At 55.7% G+C, this 16,616-nt stretch overlaps 1 protein-coding gene across 4 annotated transcripts; it reads left to right on the top strand.

Moving 5' to 3' along the window:
* Positions 1–377: 377 nt before the first annotated feature.
* On the top strand, positions 378–16,576 carry WDR81 (WD repeat domain 81). 4 transcript variants are annotated; one of them, XM_045889615.3, is made up of 10 exons: positions 381–4,339; positions 10,181–10,288; positions 10,548–10,738; positions 10,860–11,050; positions 11,312–11,477; positions 11,567–11,732; positions 12,413–13,099; positions 13,735–13,880; positions 14,160–14,339; positions 15,368–16,576. In XM_045889615.3, the coding sequence occupies exons 1-10, from the start codon at positions 664–666 to the stop codon at positions 15,686–15,688; spliced, it is 5,832 nt and encodes a 1,943-aa protein (XP_045745571.1). In that variant the 5' UTR covers positions 381–663; the 3' UTR covers positions 15,689–16,576. The 4 variants fall into 4 exon arrangements, 3 of the variants coding, with proteins under 3 accessions (XP_064438431.1, XP_064438430.1, XP_045745571.1); XR_008507221.2 differs by lacking the exon at positions 15,368–16,576 and having other exon boundaries at positions 378–4,339; positions 12,413–13,113; positions 14,160–14,294; XM_064582360.1 differs by lacking the exon at positions 10,181–10,288 and having other exon boundaries at positions 379–4,339.
* Positions 16,577–16,616: the final 40 nt, after the last annotated feature.

The raw sequence follows: 16,616 nt of genomic DNA, 5'->3' as shown, positions 1-16,616 counted from the left end.
AAATGTACTGGAAAACTAAAAGCCCCTTCACTTGGTAGGCAGCATGGAGGCGCTGAAGGGACTTAACGTCAAAAGCCCCAGCCCTAGCCTGCGGTTTCTTATCTGTAAAACCAGAGGGGCGGGTGGGATCAGCCCGCTGAAGACTGGACTCCCCGGGAAAATCCTCCTTAAATCCGCGTTCCGGTGCGTGCAGGAGGAAGCAGGGAAGGGAGGGGAAATCTCGTGGGCCGTTCAGCATCTCCCTCCCCTGCTCCCTGAGGAAACGAAGCCGCCACCTGACCGGAGCAGAGCCCGGGGAGGGAGGGCACCGAGGCCTGCCAGGCGGTGGCGCCGGCGGGAGGCGCGGTCCGGCCGGCCCATTTGAGCCACGTGCGGTTGTTTCCGTGCCGGGGCGGTCACGTGAGCCGCGTCAGCTGACCGGTCACGGCAGAGCCCGACTCAGGCGCCCCGCAGCCCCTGCCCGGCTGCGCCCGGAGCGCGGGACCCTGCGGAGGGGTAAGAGCGTCCCCGCCCTCCCTTCCTCTGTCCCCGGCTCCCCGCCCCCGCCGCGAGGGCCCGGTCCCTCGCCCATCCCTCCCCGCCCGGCCTGGCACCCCGGAAACCGTCGCGGGCAGGGCCGTGGCCGGGCTCAGCCCCGCGCTGCCCCCAGGCGGCCGGGAGGGGATGGCGCTGGGGAGCAAGGGGCGGGAAGTCGCTCCGACCCACGGGGCCGACGGCTGGTCCCCGCCCCCAAGCCCCGACATGGAGGAGCTGCTCCAGAGCGTGGAGAGGGACCTGAACATCGATGCCCGGCAGCTGGCTCCGGCCCCGGGGGGCCCCCACGTGGTGGCCCTAGTGCCCGCGCGCTGGCTGGCCAGCCTCCGCGAGCGCCGGCTGCCCCCCGGACCCTGCCCCCGGGCAGAGGGCCTGAGCGAGGCGGAAGTGAGGACTCTTCTGCAGCGCTCCGTGCAGAAGCTGCCCGCCGGCTGGACGCGCGTGGAGGTGCACGGGCTGCGGAAACGGAGGCTGTCCTACCCCCTGGGCGGCGGCTTGCCCTCTGAGGAAGGGTCCAGCAGCCCTGAGACCCTCACTCGCTTCATGCAGGATGTGGCTGCCCAGAATTATCGCAACCTGTGGCGTCATGCTTATCGCACTTACGGGCAGCCCTATAGTCACAGCCCTGCCCCTTCAGCCGTCCCTGCGCTGGACTTAGTACGACAGGCTCTGCAGAGGGTCTATGGTTGTTCCTTCCTGTTGGTGGGTGAATTTACCCAATGCCCATCATCCGCAAGAGATGGTCCCTGTCCCCCTCGGGGCAGCCTGGCCTGTCCCAGTCTTTTGCGAGCTGAGGCCCTGCTGGAGTCTCCAGAGATGCTCTACGTGGTGCACCCGTATGTGCAGTTCTCCCTGCATGATGTGGTCACCTTCAGCCCTGCCAAGCTGACCAACAGCCAAGCTAAGGTGCTCTTCATTCTCTTCCGTGTGCTGAGGGCTATGGATGCCTGTCACCGCCAGGGACTGGCCTGCGGGGCGCTAACTTTGCACCACATCGCCCTAGACGAGAAGCTTTGCAGTGAGCTTCGGCTGGACCTGAGTGCTTATGAGAGGCCCCAGGAGGATGAGAATGAGGAGACCCCTGTGGCAAGGGATGGGCCAGGCATTGCACCTGGGCAGGAGGGAGGAGGGGGACCTGGGTGTCCCACCTGCCAGGAGGAACTTCGGGGCCTTGTGCTAGATTGGGTCCATGGCCGCATCAGCAACTTCCACTACCTCATGCAGCTAAATAGGTTGGCAGGTCGGCGGCAGGGGGATCCCAACTACCATCCAGTGCTACCCTGGGTGGTGGACTTCACCACACCCCATGGGCGCTTTCGAGACCTACGCAAGTCCAAGTTCCGCCTCAACAAGGGGGATAAACAGCTGGACTTCACATATGAGATGACGCGGCAGGCGTTTGTAGCCGGTGGTGCGGGTGGTGGGGAGCCACCTCATGTTCCTCACCACATCTCAGATGTGCTCTCCGACATCACGTATTATGTGTACAAGGCTCGGCGGACACCCCGCTCGGTGCTCTGTGGACATGTGCGTGCACAATGGGAGCCCCACGAGTATCCCGCCAGCATGGAGCGCATGCAGAGCTGGACACCCGACGAGTGCATTCCTGAGTTCTACACCGATCCCTCCATCTTCTCCTCCATTCACCCCGACATGCCTGACCTGGATGTGCCAGCCTGGTGCGGCTCCAGCCAGGAGTTCGTGTCCGCCCACCGGGCGCTATTGGAGAGCCGAGAGGTGTCCCAGGACCTGCACCATTGGATTGACCTCACATTTGGCTACAAACTCCAGGGCAAGGAGGCTGTGAAAGAGAAGAATGTGTGTCTGCACCTGGTAGATGCCCACACGCACCTGACCAGCTATGGCGTGGTGCAGCTCTTCGATCAGCCACACCCCCAACGCCTGGCGGGGGCTCCTGCCCTTGCCCCTGAGCCCCCACTCATCCCCAGAGTGCTGTTCCAGACCATCCAGGAGAGCGTAGGCCGGGAGGACTTACCTGGACAGCTTACGAATGGGGTGGGCAGGCTGGTTTTGGAGGCCGCTCCCTGTGAGGCTGGCTGGGTGAGAGACCGGCCTGTGGCAGGGGAAGATGACTTGGAACAGGCCACAGAAGCTCTGGATTCCATCTCCCTCACGGGGAAAGCGGGTGACCAGCCAGGTTCCTCCTCATCTGCCTCTAGTCAAGCGCCCCCGGGCCTCCTGTCTTTCTCAGTGGCCTCGGCCTCTCGACCAGGCCGCAGGAGCAAACCTGCTGGGGCAGACCCTGGGGAAGGTGAGGAGGGGAAGATTCTTCTTCCTGAGGGCTTCAATCCTGTGCAGGCTCTGGAAGGGCTAGAGAAACTGGGCAACTTCCTGACCAAAGGCCTAGGGAGCCAGTTGGAGGTGTCTGAGCAGCCCCAGGTCCAGCCAGCCGTGCAGCTGCGGGAACTCTTCCATCGGGACATGCAGGCGCTGGGGGTTCTGTTGGCCGAGATGGTGTTTGCCACCAGGGTCCGAACACTGCAGCCTGATGCACCTTTGTGGGTACGCTTTGAGGCTGTTCGGGGGCTCTGCCTACGCCACCCCAAGGAGGTCCCCGTGTCTCTGCAGCCCGTGCTGGACATACTCCTGCAGCTAAGTGGACCTGAAGGCCCTGTGGTAGCAGGGAGGGGCAAGCTGGCCCCACTCTTTGAGTACAGGCCCGTCTCCCAGGGATTGCCCCCACCCTGCCCGGCCCAGCTCCTCAGCCCCTTCAGCTCTGTGGTTCCCTTCCCCCTGTACTTCCCGGCGCTACACAAGTTCATCCTCCTGTATCAGGCAAGACGTGTGGAGGACGAGGCCCAGGGGCGGGAGCTGGTGTTTGCTCTGTGGCAGCAACTGGGTGCAGTGCTGGGTGACATCACCCCGGAGGGCTTGGAGATCCTGCTGCCCTTCGTGCTGTCACTCATGTCTGAGGAGCACACGGCCGTGTACACAGCCTGGTACCTATTTGAACCTGTTGCTAAGGCCCTGGGCCCCAAAAATGCTAATAAGTACCTCCTGAAGCCTCTCATTGGTGCCTACGAGAGCCCCTGCAGGTTACACGGCCGCTTCTACTTGTACACGGATTGCTTTGTGGCCCAGCTGATGGTGCGGCTGGGCCTGCAGGCCTTTCTCATCCACCTGCTGCCCCACGTCCTACAGGTGCTGGCTGGCATGGAGGCCTCCCAGGAGGAAAGCAAGGGCCTGGTGGGTGGCCCCGAGGATGAGGAGAGTGAGCTCCCAGGGGCCAGGCCCAACTCCTGTGCTTTCAGGGAGGAGATTCAGATGGATGGTGAGCCTGCTGCCTCCTCGGGCCTGGGGCTCCCAGACTACACGTCTGGTGTCAGCTTCCATGACCAGGCCTACCTCCCTGAGACCGAGGACTTCCAAGCTGGGCTCTACGTGGCTGAGTCCCCACAGCCCCAGGAAGCTGAGTCCGTGAGCCTGGGTCGGCTGAGTGACAAGAGCAGCACCAGCGAGACCTCCCTGGGCGAGGAGCGGGCTGCAGATGAGGGCGGTGCTCCTGTGGACAAGAGCAGCCTCAGGTCAGGCGACAGCAGCCAGGACTTGAAGCAAAGCGAGGGCTCAGAGGAGGAAGAGGAGGAGGAGGAAGGCTGTGTGGTGTTGGAGGAGGAGGAGGGAGACGGGGAGCAAGACGAGATCACCAGGGCATCTGAGCTCACTCTCTCCGACACTGTGCTGTCCATGGATACGGTTGTGGCCCGAGGTGGCGAGACAGATGGGGAGGAAGAGGAAGGGCCGCTGACTGAGCAGTCGGAAGGCAAAGAACAGAAGATCCTCCTTGGTGAGTTCTCAGGCCTTAAGGTCTTGGTCAAACAGTCCTCTGGTTGGTTATGTATGTGTGTAATCTTTACACCCAACATGGGGCTCAAACTCATGACCCTGAGATCAAGAGTCCCGTGTTCTTCTGACTGAGCCAGCCAGGCACCCTGTGGTGTTTTTTTGTTTTTTTTTTAAATTCCAGTATATTTAACATGCAGTGTTTTATTAGTTTCACATGTATTATATAGTGATCCAACAATTCTGTACATTACTCTGTGCTCATCACGGGAAATGTACTCTTAATCCCCACCACCTATTCCCCCCATCCCCCCACCCTCTTCCCCTCTGGTCACCATCAATTTGTTCTCTAGAGTTAAGTCTGTTTTTTGGTTTGTCTCTCTCTCTTGCTTCTTTGCTCTTTTTTTTTTTTTTTTTTTTAAGATTTATTTATTTGAGAGCGAGCACGCACAAGCATGCACACATGCTGGGGAGGGGCCAAGGGAGAGGGAGAGAGTATCTTAAGCAGACTCTGCACTGAGCACCGAGCCTGACGCAGGGCTTGGTTTCACGACCCTGAGATCATGACCTGAGCCAAAACCAAGAGTCGGACACTTAACCAACTGTGCCACCCAGGCACCCCATGCTCTTTTGTTTCTTAAATTCCACATATGAGTGAAATCATAAGGGATTTGTCTCTCTCTGGCTGACTTATTTTGCTTAGCATTATACTCTAGGTCCATTCATGTTGTTGCAAATGGCAAGATACGATTCCTTTTTATGGCTGAATAATATTCCATTGTGTATATATTACATCCTTTATTTATTTATTTATTTATTTTTAATATATTTTTTAAAGATTTTATTTATTTATTTGAGAGAGAGAATGAGATAGAGCATGAGAGGGGAGAGGGTCAGAGGGAGAAGCAGACTCCCCGTTGAGCAGGGAGCCCGATGCGGAACTCGATCCCGGGACTCCAGGATCATGACCTGAGCCGAAGGCAGTCGCTTAACCAACAGAGCCACCCAGGCGCCCCAGTCCTTTTTTTAAGATTTTTTTTTTTTTATTTGTCGGAGAGAGAGCACAAGCAGAGGGAGCGGCAGGCAGAGGGAGAAGCAGGCTCCCCGCTGAGCAAGGAGCCCAATACGGGACTCAATCCCAGGACCCTGGGATCATGACCTGAGCCAAAGGCAGACGCTTAACCTACTGAGCCACCCAGGCATCCCTGTGCTACATCTTCTTTATCCATTCATCTATCAGTGGACACTTGGGCTGCTTCCATAGTTTGGCTGTTGGAAATAATGCTGCAAAAACATAGGGGTGCATGTATCCCTTTGAATTCGTGTTTTTGTATTTTGGGGGTAAATACCAGTAGTGCAATTATTGGATCATAGGGTAGTTCTATTTTTAACTTTTTAAAAAAATTTTTATTTATTTATTTTTTAAGATTTTATTAATTTATTTGACAGACAAGAGACATAGTGAGAGAGGGAACACAAGCAGGGGGAGAGGGAGAGGGAGAAGCAGGCTTCCCGCCGAGCAGGGAGCCCGATGCGGGGCTCGATCCCAGGATCCTAAGATCATGACCTGAGCCAAAGGCAGACGCTTAACCGACTGAGCCACCCAGGCGCCCCTTTAACTTTTTTTTTTAAAGATTTTATTTATTTACTAGAGAGAGAGAGAAAATGAGTGGGGCGAGGGAGGCGGAGAGGGAGAAGTAGACTCCCTGCTGAGCAGGGAGCCTGATATGGGGCTTGATCCTAGGACCCCGAGATCATGACCTGAGCTGAAGGCAGACATTCAACCAACTGAGCCACCCAGGCACCTCCCTATTTGTAATTTTTGAGGAACCTCCCAACTGTCTCCCACAGTGGCTGCACCAGTTTGCATTCCCACCATCAGTGCACAAGGGTTCCTTTTTCTCCTCATCTTCACCAACACTTGTTTCTTGTGTTGTTGATTTTAGCCATTCTGACAGGTGTGAGATGATATTGTAGTTTTAATTTACATTTCCCTGATGATGGGTGATGTTGAGCATCTTTTCATGTGTCTTTTGGCCATCTGTGTGTCTTTGGAGAAATGCCTGTTCCTGTCTTCTGTCCATTTTTTAATTGGATTATTTGTGTTTTGGGTGTTGACTTACTGTAGCAGTTCTTAATATATTTTGGATACTAAGCCTTTATCAGATATGTCATTTAAAGATATGATCTCCCATTCTTTAGGTTGTCTTTTAGTTTTGTTGATTGTTTCTTTTGCTGTGCAGAAGCTTTTTATTTTGATGTAGTCCCAGTAGTTTATTTTTGCTTTTATTTCCCTTGCCTCAGGAGACCTATCTAGAAAGATGTTGCTACTGCTGATGTCAGAGAAATTATTGCCTGTGCTCTCTTCTAGAATTTTTATGGTTTCAGGTCTCATATTTAGGTCTTTAATCCATATTGAGTTTATTTTTAATTTTTTCTCAATATTTTGAGTTTGTTTTTGTGTATGGTGTAAGAAAGTGGGCCAGTTTTTTTTTTTTTTTTTTTTTTTTTAAGTAGGCTCCACTCTAGGTGGAGCCCAGTGTGGGGCTTGAACTCAAGACCCTGAGATCAAGACCTGAGCTGAAATCAAGAATAGGGTGCAAGACTGACTGAGCCCCCCAAGCCCCCCAGTTTGATTCTTTTGCATGTAGCTGTCCAGTTTTTCGCCATTTGATGAAGAGACTTTTCCCTGTTGTATAGTCTTTTTTTTTTTTTTTTTTAAGATTTTATTTATTTGTGAGAGAGAGAACGAGAGACACAGAGCATGAGAGGGAGGAGGGTCAGAGGGAGAAGCAGACTCCCTGCCGAGCAGGGAGCCCGATGCGGGACTTGATCCCAGGACTCCAGGGTCATGACCTGAGCCGAAGGCAGTCGCTTAACCAACTGATACACCCAGGTGCCCTGTTGTATAGTCTTTCTTTTCTTCCTTTGCTTAAGATCAGTTGACCATATAATTGCAGATTTATTTCTGGTTTTTCTATTTTGTTCCCTTGATCTGTGTCTTTTTTTGTGCCAGTATCATACTGTTATGATTGCTACAGCTTTGTAATATAACTTGCAGTCTGGAATTGTGATGCCTCCAGCTTTTCTTTTTCAAGATTGCTTTGGCTATTTGGGGTTCTTTATGGTTCCATAATAATTTTAGGATTGTTTGTTCTAGTTCTGCGAAAAATGCTGTTGGTATTTTGGTAGGGATTGCGTTAAATTTGTAGAGTGCTTTGGGTGGTTTAGACATTTTAACAATATCCGTTCTTCCAATCCACGAACATGGAATGCTTTTCCATTTCTTTGTGTTGTCTTCAATTTCTTTCATCAGTGTTTTATATTTTTCAAAGTATAGGTCTTTTGCCTCTTTGGTTAAATTTATTCCTAGGCATTTTGTTATTTTTGGTGCAATTATAAATGGGAGTGTTTTCTTAATTTCACTTTCTGTTGCTTTATTATTAGCATATAGAAGTGCAACAGATTTCTGTACATTGATTTTGCATCCTGTGACTTTACTGAATTCATTTATCAGGGCTAGTACTTTTTTGGTGGAGTCTTCATGATTTTCTTTTCTTCTTCTTCTTTTTTTTTTTAAAAGATTTTATTTATTTATTTGACAGAGAGAGAGAGAGAGAGAGAGTGAGAGCAGGAACACAAGCAGAGGGAGTGGGAGAGGGAGAAGCAGGCTTCCTGCTGAGCAGGGAGCCCAACGTGGGGCTCGATCCCAGGACCCTGGGTCCACAACCTGAGCCGAAGGCAGACGCTTAACAACTGAGCCACCCAGGCGCCCCTGGTTTTCTATATATAGTATCATGTCATCTACAAATAGTGAAAGTTTTACTTCTTCTTTTACTTCTTCCTTACCATTTTTTTTTTTTTTAATTTCTTTTTGTCTAATTGCTGTGGTTCGGATTTCCCAGTGGTGAGACTGGACATCTTTGTCTTATTCCTGGCCTTAGGGGAAAAGCTCCTAGTTTTTCCCCATTGGGGATGATATTTGCTGTGGGTTTTTCATATAAGGCCTTTATTATGTTGAGGTATGTTCCCTCTAAACCTCCTTTGTTGAGGGTTTTTATCGTGAGCGGATGTTGTACTTTGTCACATGCTTTTTCTGCAGCTGTTGAAATGATCATGTTTTTCTTTTTTTCCTTTCATTTTTTAAAAAGATTTTATTGATTTATTTGACAGAGAGAGAGAGTACAAGCAAGGGGAGCTGCAGGGAGAGGGAGAAGCAGGCTCCCCGCTAAGCAGGGAGCGAGATGTGGGACTTGATCCCAGGACCCTGGGATCATGACCTGAGCCAAAGGCAGATGCTTAATGACTGAGCCACCCAGGTGCCCGGTCATATGGTTTTCATCCTTTCTCTTGTTGATGTGATGTATCATGTTGGTTGATTTGCAAATACTGAACCATCCTTGCATCCCAGGAATAAATCCCACTTGATCATCGTGAATGATTTTCTTAATGTGTTGTTGGATTCGGTTTGCTAGTATTTTTTTTTTTTTTAAGATTTTATTTATTTATTTGACAGAGAGTGAGAGAGCACAAGCAGGGGAAGCAGCAGGCAGAGGGAGAGGGAGAAGCAGGCTCCCTGCTGAACAAAGAGCCCGATGCGGGGCTTGATCCCAAATCATGACCTGAACTGAAGGCAGCCGCTTAACCGACTGAGCCACCCAGGCGCCCCTCAGTGTGCTAGTATTTTGTTGAGGATTTCTGTATCTATAGTCATCAGAGATAATGGCCTCTAGTTCTCTTAGTGTCTTTATCTAGTTTTGGTATCAAGATAATACTGCTTCATAGAATGAATTTGGAAATTTTCCTTCCTCTTCTATTTTTTAGATAGTTTGAGAAAAATAGGTATTAACTTTTCTTCATTCTGGTTTTCATTCAACATTTCTGAGTACCTAGTCTGTGCCAAGGAGTGGATTAAACAGATTCACATGCAGCACAGATGTGGGCCTGCCCTCCTGGAGCTCACCTCTAGCAGAGGAGGTGCCACATTGTAGACAGTCTTAGAGTAAAGTAATGCTGTAAAGAACAGGGCTAGGTGCTACAAGGGAATATAAATAGGGCTTAGATCTAGTTTTCAGGGGTCAGAGAAGGCTTCCATGAAAGTAGAGCCAGGGGCACCTGGGTGGCTCAGTCGGTTAAGCATCTGCCTTTGGCTCACTCAGGTCATGATCAGGGTCCTGGGATTGAGCCCCATGTTGGGCTCCCTGCTCGGTGGGAGTCTGCTTCTCCCTCTCCCTCTGCCCCTCCCCCCCAACCCGTGCTCTCTAGCTCTCTATCAAATAAATAAATAAAATCTTTAGGAGAAAAAAAAAAAGTAGAGACGGTTGAAGTCCAATGAATAGGAGATAGCAAGGCAAAAATGGTAGGGCCTGCAGTGGGAAAAGCATACCGGGCAGAGGGAACAGCATGTGTGAGGCTCTATGACTGTCTACGGTCCCATTAAAGAATCCATGAAAGGCTAGCGTGGTGAGACAGGGAGAGTGGAGGGAAGAAGAGGGAGCAAAAGCCACGGGGAGGGAGCAAAAGCCACGGGGAGGGAGCTGGGCCTGGCCAGGCTTCATTTAGTAGCTTAAGAAGATTCACTGAAAGGATAACTTTCCTGGAAGTTGTGCCTGAGGAGAGGGTCCTGGAGCAGCCCCGAAGCCAGGGTCACCTGGGCAGTCCCAAAGCCACAGGCTACCTCTGCCACTGTGGAATGAAGGGTGGTGGTGTGGGGCACCCAGCATTGGCTGGGCTCCTGGGCAGGTTTGCAGCCAGGATTGGCTAGGCGCGGTGCCTGGGGTGGGGTGGGAGGAGTGGCAAGCCACTCCGTTATCTCATGAGCTCAGGGCCTGCTCATGCCTTGCAGATACGGCCTGCAAGATGGTCCGCTGGCTCTCTGCCAAGCTTGGCCCCACGGTGGCCTCTCGCTACGTGGCCCGGAACCTGCTCCGCTTGCTGACATCTTGTTATGTTGGTAAGGCCTGTGGTCCGTGCTGGAGATGGGGCTTCATCTCAGACCCTCTGTCCATCTTCAGCCCCCTGTAGGGGATCCTTCCCACTTCCACGTCCCTGCCAGGTCCTGGGTCCCGGTCTGTAAGCTACTTCCTCCCTTGGGTAGGGGTTGGGGTGGGCCCCACGCTAGAGGGAGCAGGAGTGGCTACCACGGTTCCTGGAAGACTGACCTCCCCCCGCCTGCCGCGAGCTACTCAAGGCTGCCGGTTCTTCCTTGGCAGGGCCCACTCGGCAGCAATTCACGGCGAGCAGCGGTGAGAGCCCCCCGCTGAGTGCTGGCAACATCTACCAGAAGAGACCAGTACTGGGTGATGTAGTGTCAGGACCCGTGCTCAGCTGCCTCCTGCACATCGCCCATCTGTACGGGGAGCCTGTCCTCACCTACCAGTACCTGCCCTACATTAGCTACCTGGTCAGTCACTGATTTGGCAGCCTCAGGGGAGGCCAGGGAGCTTGAGGGCAGACCTGGGCAATCTGGGGGCTCCGGGGGGGGTCCTTGGGCAGCCTGGCCCTCATCTACTCTGTGGCCCTAGGTGGCCCCAGGTAGCACCTCAGGCCCCAGTCGACTGAACAGCCGTAAGGAGGCAGGCCTGCTGGCGGCGGTGACTCTGACCCAGAAGATCATTGTGTACCTCTCGGACACCACCCTCATGGACATCCTGCCCCGAATCAGCCACGAGGTCTTACTCCCCGTGCTCAGCTTTCTCACATCCCTCGTCACTGGGTAGGCTGCTGCCGTTCCCCTGTGCAGGGAGTAGCCTGGCTGAGGGGGCTACCTGGGAGGGGCTGGGAAGCTTGGGAGTGAGACTGGACTGGGTGTCAGGAGTCCTGGTTCTGATCCAGCTGTGCAATCCTGAGCAAGCCGCACCTTCTTTCTGTGCCTCAGTTTCCTTATCTGGTTTGGACCAATTGGTCTTGTAGATTCTGTGCAAGTCCTGCAGAGTGAGGGGTGGGGGGCGCTGGAGCTCATGTACTCTCTTTCCAGGTTCCCGAGTGGGGCCCAGGCCCGGACTGTCCTGTGTGTGAAAACCATCAGCCTAATCGCCCTCATATGCCTGCGCATTGGACAGGAGATGGTCCAGCAGCACCTGAGCGAGCCTGTGGCCACCTTCTTTCAAGTCTTCTCTCAGCTGCACGAGCTTCGGCATCAGGTAGGCAGACCTACTTCCCTTACCTGGCTGGGTTGGGCTGGCCAGGGGGCCGTGAACTTGGCTGACTCCCCGGGCTGCCCTGCCCACAGGATCTGAAGCTGGATCCCGTGGGCCACATCGAGGGCCAGCTGCCAGAGGTGGCCTTCTCTGATGGGCAGCGGCGGCTAGTGGACCCCAGCCTGCTGGACGAGCTGCAGAAGGTGTTCACCTTGGAGATGGCGTACACAATCTACGTGCCCTTCTCCTGCCTGTTGGGTACTGCCCCACCACATTCCCTTGCAAAGCCTTTGGGGCTCTGTCTCTTCCCCCGGGAGGGCTCCGTGCTCCCCTTGCCCCCAGAGTCCATAGTGGGTGTTCAGCACGGTGTTCTGCATCAGGGCAAAGGGATTTGGCCTCAGACCTCGGAGTCCCAAGGTGACGTAGAAACAGGGACTGAGCATTAGCCAGCAGGGAGGCCCCGGGGCTGATCTAGAGTATCCCTGGGGAAGGTAGGGCCATCGTGCTGATGTACGGACCTCTCCAGGAGCTTCTGAGAGGAATATGCGGCCCGCTGTCTGTGTATCCTCCCGTGCGGGCCCGGCACCGCTGAGCGGTTCTATGTGTTGGCTCCCTGAATAGGATGAGCAGCCCTGTGTGGTCAGATATGCTCTCGTTCCTCCACCGAAACCTGGGTCCTGGGAGGGAGAGCACAGCGGCTCTCTTTCTCACCATTCTGTTTCCGACGCGCCGCATGGCGCCCAGGACATGTAGAGGACGCTCGTGTGAATGAATCCACGTTTTTCTAGGGAAGAAACAGGCTCAGAGACGAAGAGTTCCTTGCCCAGAGTTGCACAGCCAGTACCTGCCCTGTCTTCTGTGGTTCCCAAGCCTTGGCTGGGTGGTGGCAGCTGCCTGCCATCTTCCCTAACCGTAGGACCACTCCCACTCCCATCCAGGTGACATCATCAGGAAAATCATCCCCAACCACGAGCTGGTCGGGGAGCTGGCGGGGCTGTATTTGGAGAGCATCAGTCCAAGCAGCCGCAGCCCCGCCAGCGTGGAGCCCCCCGTGCCCAGCACCGGCCCCGAGTGGGACCCCCAGAGTGGGGGCTGCCCGCGGGATGACGGCCACTCGGGGACCTTTGGGAGCGTCCTGGTGGGGAACCGCATCCAGATTCCTGACGACTCTCAGCCCGAGAGCCCCGGCTTGCTGGGCCCCATCCCGGGGGCAGGCAGCGGGGGCCTCCGCAGCGAGGAGGACCACGCGCTGAAGCGGGAGCTGCCACGGAGCGCCCACGGGCTGAGCGGGAACTGGCTGGCGTACTGGCAGTACGAGATTGGCGTGAGCCAGCAGGATGCCCACTTCCACTTCCATCAGATCCGCCTGCAGAGCTTCCCGGGCCACTCGGGGGCCGTCAAGGGCGTGGCGCCCCTGAGCAGTGAGGACTTCTTCCTGAGCGGCAGCAAGGACCGCACGGTGCGCCTCTGGCCTCTCTACAACTCTGGGGACGGCACTGCTGAGACGGCCCCGCGCCTCGTCTATGCTCAGCACCGCAAGAGCGTCTTCTTCGTGGGCCAGCTCGAGGCCCCACAGTACGTGGTGAGCTGCGACGGGGCTGTGCACGTCTGGGACCCCTTCACAGGTGAGCGGGCCCAGGTGAGGCCTGTTCTCTTGCTGCCGTCCTGTGCCCTGCCCGGCCTCTGGGTATGGGGACCCAGGGTTGGGCAGTTGGGGTGTAATGGCATGTGGTGTGGGGCGACCCAGTGAGGCCTCACGGAGGAGCAGTTAGACCTGAGTTGGAATCCGTGAGCCCTGAGCTTGAATTGGTTCTGCCAGCTGGAGGCGTTCGTTTTCCCATCTGTAAAATGGGAATCAGACCGGGGTCAGAAGATGCACGTAGGAGTTTGGCTTAACATGTGGCATGTCATACAAGTTCGGCAAATGGTTGCTTGATTATTTTTTGGCATCGGGCGGGGGGCAGAAATAAGGTTAATAAGGTTTTTAAAGGAGGAGGGGCTAGAGTAGCATTGAGGTGGACTGAGAAGAGTTAGCATTTGGTCAGGGGGCGTCGTGGGAAGAGAAGAGGTTGCTTTGGGGACCGGAGCCTGGCCTGGCCACGGAAGCAGGAAGGTGGGAGAGTCGAAAAACATCTTTAGCATTTTCTTAGGTCCTCTGGGATATGGGAGGCAGATCCAGGGTAGGTCAGGGAGATAGGAAGAGTTGGGGTGCTTCCATCAGCTACTGGGACCCCAGATGCACTGCGCCTTTCCTTCCCAGGGAAGACCCTTCGCGTGATGGAGCCGTGGGACAGCCGGGTGCCCCTGACTGCTGTGGCCGTCATGCCCGCCCCGCATACCAGCATCACCATGGCCAGCTCTGACTCGACCCTGCGCTTTGTGGACTGCAGGAAGCCTGGCCTGCAGGTCAGGGGCGTCCGGTTCCCTGAGCCCTGGCCTGGATGCCCGGCAGGGAGGAGAGACCCCGAAGAGAGAAGGCCAGGGTGGAGTTTAGACCAGTCACCCACAGCAGCAAACCCTGGGGGGTGGGACTCTGATCTGAGACGAAGGGGAGCCGTCTGCTTGATGGAGGGGGAGGGGATAGAGGATCAGGCCCTTCAGCTGTGTGCGCTTGGGGGTGAACGGGAGCTCAGAGAAATGGGTTGGGGTGGGTGGCAGCACTTTAGCTCACGTCCCTCTCTGCAGCACGAGTTCCGCCTCGGCGGCGGGCTGAACCCTGGGCTCGTCCGCTCCCTGGCCGTCAGCCCCAGTGGCCGTAGCGTGGTGGCTGGCTTTTCCTCGGGCTTCATGGTGCTCCTGGACACCCGTACTGGCCTGGTTCTGCGTGGCTGGCCAGCCCACGAGGGGGACATCCTGCAGATCAAGGTGACTGACCGGGTCCTCTTAAGGCCCACCTGGGACAGGCTCCAGCTGAGATGATCTCCTTTGGACCTGCCCCAGGGCTGACAGGCAGAGAGGGTTAGAAGCCAGCTGCGCTGCAGGGGCCCCGGTGGCGGGTGGCCCGTGGGGGCGGGAAGCAGGGGGAGAGCTGACCCTGCTACTCCCTGGGGATGCTCTAATGAGTAACCCTTGTCCATATTTGCCTTGCTTGGAGGATCAGGGGTCAGGCCCTGTCCGTGACCCAGTTCAGGTTAAATAAAGCTCAGCCGGGAGGCTGTTTACTGCCCCCAGACCACGGAGCAGAGTCCATGCCGCATGCTGGGCTGCCCTGGTGGGGGCAGGGACATCCCGGCCTAGGGATCCTGCCCCTACCCCCGCCCACTCTCAGTCACAGACCTCAGGGAACTGCCCAGGGAGGGACAGCAGGGGAGGAACGGGGCTCTTTGTGGGAGGATGTTTCTAGGCAGCGCACTCCCTGTCCTGATCGCACCCAGGGGGCCTGCACTGTCGCTGCTAAGGGCAGACTGCCCCCAACTCTGTCCAGGACCCCAGGGGACCCAGGGGCCCCGGCGGCTTTCACTTCGGACCTTCCAAGGGTGCGTCAGGAGGGCTTCGGGGCAGCCTGGGTGTTAATCCTGGCAGTGCCACTTACTGGCTGTGTGGCCTTGGTAGGATTACTTAACTTTTATGAGCCTTGGTTTCTTTCTCTGTAAAATGGGCACAACAACAAACAGCATTTACGTCGAGTTGTCATGGAAATTAAATGTAGTCATATGGCATGCCTCACACAACGCCTAGGTGTAGTAAGTGCTCAAATTGCAGGGATGACTAGGTTAAAGACATTTTGTCACAGTCCCATTAACTCATATGATGTGGTGGGAGGGGGGGCAGCTGGTCACCTGCCCAGGATCCCCTATCTTCCTGGGAGATCCTGTGCGAGTAATCGGAAGACCCTGGAGCTTGGACACATGGTAGGGCCCAGGCCCTGCTGAGGCTCTCTTTTCTCCGAGCAGGCGGTGGAGGGCAGTGTCCTGGTCAGCTCCTCCTCTGACCACTCCTTGACCGTGTGGAAGGAGCTGGAACAGAAGCCCACGCACCACTACAAGTCAGCATCTGACCCCATCCACACCTTCGACCTGTATGGCAGTGAGGTGGTCACCGGCACGGTGGCCAACAAGATCGGCGTCTGCTCCCTGCTCGAGCCGCCCTCCCAGGCCACCACCAAGCTCAGCTCCGAGAACTTCCGAGGCACGCTCACCAGCCTGGCCCTGCTGCCCACCAAACGCCACCTCCTGCTGGGCTCGGACAACGGGGTCATCCGCCTCCTGGCGTAGGCTGAGGCGGGGCTGGCCAACGAGGGTGGGCAGACATTCCCCCGGAGTCCATCCCTCACCCTTGTTTTCCCAGCAGCTCCCTCTTGGGCAAGCCTCAGGCCGCGCACCCCGAGTGCCCACGTGGCCTGCCAGCCACGGTGACGCAGGGGTCCAGGCTCCCGAACTGCCAGAGCCACCGGTGCTGCCGGGAGGGATCTCCTTCACGGCTTGGGGGAGATGCTGCCCCTAGTCAGCAGGAAGCGAGAGCGAGGGCGTGGGAAAGCATCGCCCTCCCTTCTCCCTAGCTCTGCCCTCTGGGTCCACATGGGGACAGGGAAGCTGTGAGAAGAGGAAGGGAGGCTGGCCCTGTGCAGCCAGGCTCCAGCCAAGGATGCCCCGCTCCTTGCCGAGCTCTCACAAGGCCAGGGCGGCTGCTCCAGTCCAGGACACCGATGGTGCTTGGACTCCAGCCCCTAATGAGGGCTGGCCGTGGTCCAGGAGTTAAGGGCCTTGGGCTGGGGTTTAAGTGTCCACCCAGCCATGCCTTGCCCAGTGTGGGACCAGTAGGGGAAGAAAGAGGGCAGGACCAGGGGAGGGAAAATGGACTGGGCCAGCTGGTTCCTGCCAGGAGTGATCCCATGCCTTGCCTGCCCACCCCTCACCACAGTGTTTGTGCCTTGAACTGAGGAGGCAGCCCCTGGGCCCAGTACCCTTGTGGTCCAACACCCTGAGAGAAGGGGTGAGAATGATCTCTGCATCTCAGGTCTCTCCCAGGGGACGGGAAGACCCAGGCATCCCGGGACCCTCACATTCTGGAACAAAGATGAGGTCTGAGCCTGCGCCCCTACTGCCTCCTCGTTATTTGCAATAGATGTAAATATGACCAATAAATCCTTCGGAAGAGCCATGGAACCGAGTGACGCTTTTCTTAACGATGGCGTCAGGGTGG

Source organism: Mirounga angustirostris, unplaced genomic scaffold, assembly GCF_029215605.1.
Source record: "Mirounga angustirostris isolate CCGP_5_RB_7025 unplaced genomic scaffold, mMirAng1.0.hap1 SCAF_17, whole genome shotgun sequence".
Lineage (NCBI taxonomy): Eukaryota > Metazoa > Chordata > Mammalia > Carnivora > Phocidae > Mirounga > Mirounga angustirostris.
Note: the sequence above shows the minus strand (reverse complement) of the source record. Positions and strands in the feature narration are given on the sequence as shown.